At 33.5% G+C, this 12,295-nt stretch overlaps 2 protein-coding genes across 10 annotated transcripts in view; both read left to right on the forward strand.

The window, feature by feature from the left end:
* LOC145671106 (voltage-gated inwardly rectifying potassium channel KCNH6-like) overlaps positions 1–12,295 on the forward strand; it is a 754,568-nt gene that overhangs the window by 479,747 nt on the left and 262,526 nt on the right. The window lies entirely within an intron of this gene.
* LOC145671982 (uncharacterized) overlaps positions 7,770–12,295 on the forward strand; it is a 46,069-nt gene continuing 41,543 nt past the window's right edge. The window contains exon 1 of the mRNA XM_081741169.1: positions 7,770–8,125. Within this exon, the coding sequence (XP_081597295.1) occupies positions 7,869–8,125 (257 nt within the window). The 5' untranslated portion in view covers positions 7,770–7,868. The remainder of the gene's footprint in view (positions 8,126–12,295) is intronic.

A 12,295-nucleotide genomic window follows, 5' to 3' on the forward strand; every position in this document is an offset into this window, starting at 1 on the left:
TCTCTCTCTCTCTGTGTGTGTGTGTGTGTGTGTGTGTGTGTGTGTTATTTGCGATTTTTTCAATTTTGAGCCCTCCATTTGATAGAGCATAAAAATCTATCTGAAAGGAGTGATGGCATTTTTCACGTCACTCTTACCGTTCTCCAGATATTGACCAAAAAAGTTCCAGTTTCGGGAAATTTAAGGAGACATATCTCGGGAACCGTAAATCATAGAGAGATTATGTTTTGCGAATTTTTTTTTTTTTTTTTTTTTTATTTTGAGTATGTCTCTTAGTAAAACAACATATCGTAGAACGATTAAACAGAACTCTTAAACAAAACATGTGGAAAAAATGTAGTACTCAAAGAAATTTTAAATGGATAGATATATTACAAGAATTCTTTAATGAGTATAATAATAAAGTACATAGAACAATTGATATAAAGCCTGTAGAAGTTAATAAGAAAAAGTAATTCTTTTTAAATTCGTTCTGGTAATGCACTTGGAGTATTCTCAACTGGTTTTCTTTTGTCGTAATTTGTACTCATATGTATAAAACTATTTCTGAAGCTTTCTCTGTCTCGAATTACCCGCTTTTAGCGCGAAACTCAGTACATCTTCTCGTAGTAAATCTATATTCAGTTTAAATGTACCGTACAATAACATCTAATATTTTTTAACATAGAATATATCTCAAAAATTTGATACTTTCATTTAGTGTATCGTTTTTAGTTAATATTTAAATAAAAGATAAATCATCATGAACAAGGGTACTAAATACACCTATACAGTGTTGAATTAATATAAAATATATATGGTGTATGTAAAAGTTTCGTTGTGGTTATGTGTCTCTCCTATATCATAGTTAAAATGAGATTCTATCATTAGACACAACATGTGTTCCTATTTATGTGACTCTTCATCTGTTCCACGATAAATTCCGTGAAAATGTTGCGATTTTTAATGAAGCTTGGTGTATGTTTATTTTAGGTTCAGGAACATACATGGCAAATGCTAGTTACAGAAATATGCCTAGATCTAATTTAAGAGTGGGAATAGCATGTTTTTTATATGCAACGTGCTATGTATATTTAGGTAATCATGCTCCTGAAAAAAAAAACACCTTTTAAGCACATGACTAGTATGCTCTTGTGCTGTGTTGGACTTGAAGTTGGTCAAGCAAAAAAAAAAAAAAAGTAATTTCATCTCACTTTAAAAAAAATAACTTGTAATGTGTACTGCAGTGGTAGTGTGTAAGTTAATTGGTAAATTATAGTATTCAAATTCGATAATCTGTATGAATCTGAACCTTTATATACACGCACCGTGGGATCCCGTTCAAAAGGTAGATTACGTAGTATGAATAATAGAAATGCAGGATTCAAGCTTATTCTCTTATACATACTATATAGATATTTAACATTTAAATGATCTATATTTTATTTTCAGTGGCAGTAAACATACTACTTTATTTCAACAAGTCAGATTTTACATCAACAGCTAAGTAATGCTTTTAATAGAAGGATAATATACCAAAGTACCAAAGTATCGTAAAAGTAGATAAAGCACTGTAATTATATTCCATTATTTCCTTATCATTTAAAGAAATCAGAGTAAATATTTAGTTTATTAAACAGATTTTTTTAAAAAAAAATAGCTACCAACTACAGGTGAAAAAAGTTAAATATCTATAAAACAAATTACTCTGGAATCAAAGAAAATAAATATACGTGCATTTTTTTCACTCCTAACTTTAATTTTATTAACAATAGCCTACTTGAACTTTCAAGCAATTAAATAAACTCTTACGGAACGAGATGGAATTGTCAAATTATTATTTTCAATCGTAAATTTGTAATTTTTCTTATCACTTCCCAACCGGGCCGGATCTAGGATTTCTTGAAAGGAGGGTGCACCAATAACTACAACTACATTTGATTTAAATGTTTAAGTTTTTAAATGCCTTTAGGCATCTGTGGTGTGAATGAGGAATATTATTTTGTTCAGTGAATCCTTTTCCTTCAACCTTCAGAAGTTTTTAAATGCCTTTAGGCATCTGTGGTGTGAATGAGGAATATTATTTTGTTCAGTGAATCCTTTTCCTTCAACCTTCAGAAGTTTTTAAATGCCTTTAGGCATCTGTGGTGTGAATGAGGAATATTATTTTGTTCAGTGAATCCTTTTCCTTCAACCTTCAGAAGTTTTTAAATGCCTTTAGGCATCTGTGGTGTGAAGGAGGAATATTATTTTGTTCGATGAATCCTTTTCCGTCAGAAAATCGACTTAAACTATTGCTTTTGCAAAACTAAGCTTTCTTTTAAGCCTCAAACGCATACATGACAGCAAAAACTTTCGGAAAATATTGCTTTTCTCACTGCTAGGTTCTCATTTTAGATACTGTATATTTACAGTGAAGGGGGGTGTATGTGCTCCGGTGCACACCCCTAAATCCGGCCCTGCTTCTAAATTATTACTGTGTTATATGCCTGAGCTATTTTTGCTTTCTAGCATGTTGAGCTAAATGGGGAGCTATTTGTTTTTTTTTTCTTTCTTTAATGAGCTGGGAAAAAATTAAATGAAATTTTTCCAGTTTAACATTCCACGTTTATACCATTTAGGGTAAGAGAGACGATAATTAAACCACGTGAATTATGATGAAATAATTGATAGAATAAGAAAGTGGGAGGAAACAGGAGTACGCCGAGGAAACCTAGGGACTCGATATTTTCCAGCACAAACTTACTTGGGATCGAACCAGGGACCTCACACACCGGAGCTGAGCGCTCTACCACTGACCCACCGTGCTCCCTTTTAATGAACTGGAATTTTATTGGTTTAAATTTAACTAATTTTTACTTTAAATCCATTTAAATATCCGTTACGCCGGGAAAATTAAATTCCGTTATACTCCGTAATTCTAAGATTTAATATTTTAAGAAATATTAAAGTTTATATGAAATTAATGTTAATTAATTTTTGAGTAAGTAATGCATATTTAACAACGCTTGAAGAAAAGGAATATGAGAATCACATAAATAAATATCCATTTCCTCTCAAAGAAAACACGCACACACACATACATAAATTCATGTATATATATATATTATATATATTATACTATATATATATATATTATATATATATATATCCTTTCAAAGGAAACAAATACACATAAATCAATGAGGTAAAAAAATACAAACATTTCGTAGGTATCGAACACGATTAATAGGTAAATTAAGTTATTTTTCATAAAGAAGCAGGGTCACGTGCATACCTTGTGAAAGAGTTTGTATAGCGTAATATCTTTTCAATTAATACTGAAGTGGGAAGTGGTTGTACAGTAGATTTCTATAGCTTCCAGTTTTAGTAGAGAGAAATTAGAGTGGAGATACAATATATTCTTGAAACACTATAATGGATTGCAGAAAACAGTTTTTCTCCCTATCTGTTACTGGTTTTTAGACACCCAAACTATTCTATGCATAAGTAAATTAAATGAAATATTTCAGTTTAACTTCCGACGTTTATGCCCTTGTGACTAAGGGAGACGGATTATTAAGGAAAGTGAATAATAATGAAAGAATCGCTGGAATGAGAAAGTGGGAGGAAACGGGAGTACCCCGAGAAAAGCCACGAACACGATGTTGTCTACCACAAGCTTACTTAGTCGGGGATCGAACCAGCAACCCTACACCTCAGAGGTAAGCGCTCTAGCACTGAGCCACCATGCCGCCCGCAATGCACAAATGTCGGTAGTCTTAAAGAACAATTATATCCGTCCGTCTGTCTGTCGACAGCTATTAGAGCAAGAACTGTAAGAGATATCGAAAAGTATTTTAAAATTCAGTGACGCAAGAATAAGCTCTCTCATCTATTAAGCTACTTTTCAAAATTGAATATTCTAGAAATTACCCATTTCCTGTTTCAACGTTGACCGCACAAAAGCATTATATATATATAAACTACAAAAACTGCTTTTGCCTCGAGCAACAAATTGACTTCATCTAAGAAATGTCAGAAATAAATAAATTTCTGATTTCAACGTTATATGCCATACAACATAGACGGCAATAGGTAGTTACGTAGTATGATGCGGTATTTTGAAATCAATTCTACGACTTAAGAGTAGTATTACCATGTGAAAGACTCCAAATACGAAAACGCTTTTGGATTTCACAAAAAGATTATATTAGCTGACAATTCTGTTATTGACATAGCGAGAAACAAGAGCGTCATTTCAGATTTTGCTTTAAAGGGGGGGGGCGGGTGGAAGGCAAGGTTCGCCAGTGATATAAAAAAAGAAGAGTTTCATGTTTTTCGTTAGTATATTACTATAATTTTCGTTAATCTATTACTATACTATACTATTGCGTATATTGTATTAACAATATATAATATATAAAGTGGTCCAAAACCGTAGAAACACCCAAATAAAAGGCAAGATTTTAAAAGTATTGCAAAAGTATCGCTGTAGGTTAGCTGTACTTTTAAGACATGTAATGTCCATGGCTGCCATCTTGAAATCCGCCATTTTGAATTCAATGAAATACGCCTCTTGTACGAAAATATAGTTATAAACAACAAACTATTTAATTTGAGTTACTATCCCACTTCAGCATCCAGGGTGCATGATCCACAGTTTGAGATAGAATCCGAACCAAAGTAATGTACGTTGAAATTGCAAGGTTCTTTCACTAGAAATCGATACCCAGGACCCACGCTTACAGCTGGATGTGTTATATTTTCTTGGAAATTATAAGTTGCATTTCAATAATATTATTACAAATTTAGAAATTGAAACAGTTTTCTGTACCTGAATTTCCTATATATCTGTACCTGTACCTATATATCAAATTTCCCTCAAACCTGCCTGGAATATTTTAACCCCTTTCTGCATGATTTTTTTTTTCTTTTAGCGAAAAAAAATCAGTATTGGAAATCCTCATATGGGAACTTGAAAAATGAATTAAAACTTGAATTTTAGATTTTTCACTTAATTCCGACGAGAAATAAGTAAGTGCCATATATGACACACTTACAACTCACAAAGAACTACCAGATGACACCAAAATTTCTTATTCATACACGTCAATATCTCACACAGCAGACAAAACAGTCACTTGGTACCTTTGATAAATCACAGAAAAGCTAAAGTCAAAAAAGGGGATGTGCCATATATGGTAAGCGGATAAAGGTCCGAAAAGGGGACATGTTCCTATATATATAAAATAAAATTGAAAGTGACTATGTTTGTGACTCCTAATTTCTTGAACCAGCCGACCGATCTCAAGTACACTTTCAGAGGTTTGGACCTGGAATGGTTTCTATCATATCACTTTGAAGGTATAACTTAAGGGGAGGGGGATATATTTAAAAATGATCGAAAATGATCGATATTAATATCGAATCTATAGTTTTCTGGGTCGGTGAGATTGACAGTGACACTTCCATCTAAATCCAAATTCAACCCCGCAACTTGGGAAGGGGAGATATATAAATGTGATCGAAAATGACCAATATCAGTGTTGAATCCATAGTTTTCGGAGGCGTTGAGATGAACACTATTACTTCTGATGACTTTTAAATCCAAACTCAGCCTCCATTACCTCGTGCGAAGAACCGGTATTCTTTATATATATATATATATATATATATATATATATATATATATATATATATATATATATATATATATATATATAAAGGAGTTTTCGTAAATCAAATGCCGTGAAAATTAATATTACAGTGCATACAAATCATGGGTTAAGACATAATTATGAACTCAAAATGAGAACTTCATCTTAGGATAAAGAATAATAATTTTAAAATGCGAAGTACGAAATACGAAAAATGAAGTTTTTCCTTCTAAATTTTTCATACACATCAGTAATGACATTTTCTCTCTGAAAATTGCCTTGTAAAAGAACTTATAAATGTTTACAAAGCTAAATAAGGAAAGACAGAATTTTCACGGAGCAAAAAGGAAAGTAAAACTATATTATTTCGTGTCTAATTTCTGCTTTTAAATAATACAAGCATGAAGTTCCTTTGTTAAGTCATGAATCTTTATGGTTGTATTTTTTTAAAATATCTCTGTTTCCTCACTTTCTAATTTATGCCTGCCGGGCTATAATGTAAGCTAGAGCTCACCTTTTACTTTGCCTTGCGTGTGAGTGGTTGGTTATGCAGGGTGTGATAACTTGTCAGATTTGACAAGGAAGAGAGAGAGAGAGAAAGAAAGAAAGTTTGATGGTCGTTTATGTTTTTTTAAAGTTTCATAAACTCGTTTTCTCACTCACCGTTTCGTCCTTGTGCTGCTTCTATTAGTGTGTAGAGAACACCGCGCGAGCGCCGAGTTAACCACCACAAATTCTGCTGCCCGATTCGCTGGAGTCAGTGGTTCTTTCCACGTTGTAGGAGAATAGTGACTGCGAAAAAGCGGGAAACGAAACGATGATAGAGACCCGCTACACAGGTGCATTTTGTGTGTTAATGCGCGGAATGAGACCAGTACCTGATTGACGTACTGTGCACAAAAAACTAGCTACCTACCTAATCCTTCTTTAGACACAACAGAAACTGAATCCAGAAATTCAGTGCTAGACAGAAGTGAAGTGATAAAACATGGCCTCGATCATAACACAACTGTTTTCCGTTTCTGGTTCAAAATACATGTGTATTCTAACGTACCTGTGTTTATACATATGAAATAGTGTTATCATCTGACTACGTATGTGGTGTTTTTGCTATGATAGTTCGTTCATCATTTGTACATTATTTCCACTTGAATGTCGCAATGAGAACACGTATTTTTGCAACAAGTTAAACACCATAATTCGCGTCATTAAAAACTATACCCATAATTTATAGAATAATCAAATATAGTCTTCCGGGTACCATTAAAACAAACAAGGAACAAGAGTTTGTTGTGTTACTATGAGAAAATAGTTGTCATTTTAACTATAAAGCTCATGAAAATGTGCCTCAATTGCAATATATTGAGTGTTGTGTGAAGAAACTGAAAAATATATTTTCTTACATTAATTACAACAAAATCTTAAGAAATTATATTGTAATTATAACATTTACGGCTATAGCTAAACTACATATCAGTACAGAATAGACATATGTTGATTTGATTGTTTTAAAAACTTATAAAATATATTCGAATATTTGGCGCCCAGCGTGAGGCTCCATAATTCATGATATACCTTAAAAGTTAATAATTAGTTTCACTCTTATATAATAATGTTCCTGGATCATAGATCATTCTAGTGTCAAAAAAAATGTCTTCCTTTTTTCTTTGAATCTACTAAAAGGAAACTTTACAAATTGAGTTATTTATTGTAGTTTACTACGTTTCTGAGTTGTTCAAAGTTTTCTTACGAAGGTACTCGTAATCTTCTTCTTCTGAAGTTCTTGTAGCTACTAAACGTACTTGTTTAATTGCGAGTAAAGGTGTTTAAAAAATGATACTATCTTCTGTACTTGTGATTGTTAGAAGTTAGTACATCAGCAAAAAGATAAAAAAAGAAAGAAAAACCGAACATGAAGCCTTAAAAGTTAAGTCTAGCTGGTTCTTGAAGAGCTATTGTCATTTTTTCTTTCCTTTCTACTACTACCAATACTACCACGTGCTTTCCTTGTCAGGTAGAATAAAGAAAAAGAACAGCAGAGGATAAAAAACTACCGGAGCGTCTTAGTGGCGCTATCAACGTTGCCAGATCTTGGGGTCCTATGTTCAAGGCAGCAGTCTAAGTGCAACCGCATTGGAAGTGAGACGTATATCGTCGGAGGAAAATCTAGACAATCCTCATGGTGCTTCACCGGCCAAGGGAAATTCTCCGGCCGAGCGCCATGGTTGATAAGTCAAGGGTCACGTGACCATGCTTCTTGGAAGACGCTGCACTTCACATTATGACCTGCCCCGGATTCAAGTAACCACTGAGGATCATCGGAGTCCGCCGACTCCGGACAGTCGCAGGTCCAACCCAGAACTCAGGGAGCTTCCTGTTCTTACCCCACTTCGTGGTGACGTCACCTTTCAAACACCCCCTCCCACCTATTATACAGAACCCACCCCGCGACCGTCACTTACTACCTCTATTGCCAATGGCCTTCTGGGTAAACTCCGGCTTTCCAGGTAAAAGATTATATTACTCTTTCTTCTAAAATAGTAGTTTAGTCAAATTGACGTTGTGGAATGTAGAAATGCACCATCACCATGCTCTTGCCTTGAAATTAGAAGTAGAACTCCTTCACAACTTTTCACTCACACAATCAAAGTATCACACACGTATAACGCCCGCTGAATGTCAGAAGATTGATTGATGAAAGTCTTTTATTTTTTTAATAATTGATTGCTTACTTATAATCCATTATATTGGAGTTTCACTTTTCTTTACCCCAAACAATACTCAGTAGTTTTGCTGACATTTTGCGGAAAATACTTATAGTTGTAATTCTTTAAAAGCTTAATGCGTTTGTTTGGGGAATTACATACCGTAATTTTTGCGACCAGTGTGTCACTTTGTTATTGCTTTATTTGCTACTTGGAAATCGATAAGAAGCCAGTGTCCTTGTTTCTTATTCACCATATTTTCCTGGACGTAATTTACTAGATAGACTTAAGATAATTTCTAAATTAACTCAAACCCTATCTTCTTGTTAGGAACCCTTCCCGCTGGTCTAGTGGCTAGCGCTCGTACACTGAGACCGGGGTTCGATTCCCGGTGGAATAACTTACACATTAGATTGGTTTAGATTCCACACTTAAATGTAGCCATGATTTCGGAACATCTGGCTTGATTACATTGTTATTTAAGCCGTAGTTAGCGAGTTCAAGAATAATGTCGCTAACACTAGTAACCGGTGTACAAAGAGATTTAAGTCTATTTCTTTAACTTTCCTAGTTAAAAATGGACTCCTCATTAACAATATTAATTGACGTGCTTATAGATGTACTTATAGAGTTGGACTTACAGATGATTTTATCTTTTAAAAGATGGTGACAAATCATGAAAAAGAAATTTAGCAAAATTATTTAAGTCAAACTGATATGCTATGTAGATTAAAGGAAATAAATGATTAATTATGGTATAAATAGTGGTATGCGAAAGTAGGAGAAACAGCGTTAAGAAACAACATTTCGATGATTTTCGAACAAGATCGTGTGATCTCTGATCGAACTAGAGACCTATCAGAGATAAACTATACCATAGTCCCATCCCATCCCATTTTATTGATAACAAGTTCAAAGTATCAAATCCAGATCACCAACTATTACAGTATTCAATTTCTTACAAAAAAAAAATACAAATGTTATTTATTTATTACTAGGTTCAAGACACGGTCTATAGTCCACATATCCGTTGAAATTTTAACAGCTAAAAGATAAGAAATTGTTGGTAATATCGTTTGTCGTAAATATTTCAAGAGATTGTACCGTCATGGCCACGTGATTCTGATTTTTTAAAATTAAAAAATCATGATGAATAGTAACAGGATACAAAATCGAATCTTCTGATTAAGTGGCAAGAACATTAATTGTTCAGCTAACCTTTATCACGTCAGAATGGACTCTTTTCTTCTTAAAGCTGAGATTCTAAAGCTCAAGGTCAATATACTGAATCTAAAGACTTCAATTTGTCAAATATCTGATGACAACCGTAATATTTATTTCCTCCATAATTGTGGTTTACAAGTGTAGCTGGGATATAATTGAAAATTCTCACGTGAATAATGTTGATGGCACAACCAAGAACAGTCACAAGTATTATTAATGGGAGATATTTAACTCCTTCCCTTAGTTTAGAAAAGTCAATGATACATTTGTATATATAATTTCGTATGTATAAAACGGATCACATTGATAAAAGTATAATATTTTCCCTAATGCTTTATCGCACTACTTTTCAACCTAAGGTATACTTGTCACCAGAGAAATGCAACTTCTTAGCTGATCCATAATCTCATTAATAGATCAGAAACACTTGAGTTCATAATACAACATTTATTCCATGGTAAGTGCAACATAGTTCTATTAAATTTATATCAAGATTCTTCTGTTGATAGTAAAGTTTGGTTGTTTAATGCGAAATGAACTTTATAATTTATTTTTAGAAACAATTAGAATAATGGAAAATGGGAAATATACAGTAATGGGAAAAATAAGGGGAACTATAATGGGAAATAATGGGAAATGAATTATATAATTATTTTGATATAGCTATCTATAATTTGAATTAAGGATAGCTTAAATCTGGGGATACGTGCTTGAATGGAGAAGAATCGTTAGGAGTAAGCGAAGAAAACAAAATTGAATAGTTTAAAATCTAGGGGTACACATTTGAATGGAAAAATATCTAAATCCGACTGCAAATATTGAATAACAAGAATTTTAGTAATGATAAAAAAAAATGCATCAAAAGATTACGATTTTGTCCAATAATTAGCTTTTGGATCAAGGGCTACAAAATTTTTTAACGGTCCTAAATCCAGTTTTTGTATTTTCTACGGAATATGCAAATCATACTGAGTTAAGTGATAGTTGGATTTTGCTACACTATATGTAGCTCTTCAAATATAAGGCCTACAAGAACATTTTTGATTGAAATATTATTAGATCTTTTGATCTAAAAATTATTTACAAAGTACTGAATGAAAATAAATGCTATCCTGTTCCTCAAGCTTTATATTCCAGCTATTATGCTTTTTCATGGTTAATGAGTGTAGGTTATGGGTGCATCATCTCGGGTCCGATATCTGGGGGGGGGGTTGTTTAAATCGGATACAAAGCCGAGTATAATTAGGAAGTTACTTTAAACTGTAGGTACTGTCGCATGTAGCCTCAGCGCTGAATACGATCATCAATTTACAATCAATTAATCAATTGACTGCAATTTTCTGCTTCATATTAGACTGTATATATATATTGTACAAAGATACTTTCTTGCTCTTTCCTACTCTACAATATTTACAAACTTCCTTGTGGCTATATGGTTCGTGTACTTGTGTCTTCGGTATGGGCGGCTCGGATTCGATTCCCTGCGGAAGTAAATGAGGTTCAGAACCCACGTTAAGCTGTAAGTTCATGTCTCGTATAGCCTCGTTGCTGAGAGGGATGCTAATCCCCAAATCAACCAACTCATCTACAATATTATACGTATTAATGAAGTCAAAAGTTTTATTCCTCCTGGGAGAAAAATGTTGCTTTTACGACCTTGGCATTCTTGAATATCCAATCAAAACTTTAGGGTATCTGTGTTGATATTCATTGTTTTTTTCGAGCAGTAGTTTTTGAAGATTTTCTTAATTCCCATAGTTAAGAATTTACTATTCAAAATCACCTTAAGGGAACACAGTGGCTCACCTAAGTTGTGTGAAGTTCCTGGTTCGATCCCTGACCAAGTAAGTTTGTTGTGAAGAACATCGTCTCCTTGAGTTTTCTCGGGGTACTCTCATTTCCTCCCACTTTCTCATTCCACCAATTCTTCCATCGTCATTCACTTGCCTTAATCATCGTCTGCTTTAGCTTAAAGGACATAATCATGGGACGTTGAACTGAAATATTTCATTTCATTTCAAAAACACCGTTAAATTATATGCTAGATTGTGAAATTAGGGAGTATGTTTTATTAATTTTCGTATTTACAAAATGGCCACATATCATAAATATATCTAGACTGCGCGGGAGAAACATTATAAGACAAAAAATACAGGATTTCATGAGGCGATTTTTTTTAAATTTTACCAAGCATTAGTATGAATCACTTATATTTTATGTGTTGTTACATGCCTAGTATAATATATAAATAAGAAAGTGTATATCAACGTTGCGCTCATAGCTTAACAAGCACGAGACTAACAAAAAAATCCGTGTTTTCTCGCAAAAATTCTCCAACTATTCGAGCTTGGAACTCTAAAATAAACGTAAATTTGGATGGCGTGAAAAGACATACCACAGTACAAGACACGATTATTCAACTCATGTTTAGAATTGACTTATATCAAGTAAACGAGAGGTGGAACATGACACGTAGATCTCTAATTTTGACTTATCTCATTTTAGCTAATTTCTGACATACTGTTTCTCCTGCGCAGTCTAGACATTTTCTCAATTAATATCGAAACGGAAGTGATAGTAAATTTCTGGAATTTGCGGTTTTAGTAGAGAGATTATAGTGGATATGGAATATATTGTTAGGATGCTTAATTGATTGCAGAAAATCTCTTCTCTCTATGTGTTACCATTTTTTACTTTATAGCGATCAACGTTAAAGCCAGCAGTGTCTGGTTTGAGTAGAGGGTTAAG

This window comes from Thermobia domestica, chromosome 15, assembly GCF_964235325.1.
Source record: "Thermobia domestica chromosome 15, izTheDome1.hap1.1, whole genome shotgun sequence".
Taxonomy (NCBI): Eukaryota; Metazoa; Arthropoda; class Insecta; order Zygentoma; family Lepismatidae; genus Thermobia; species Thermobia domestica.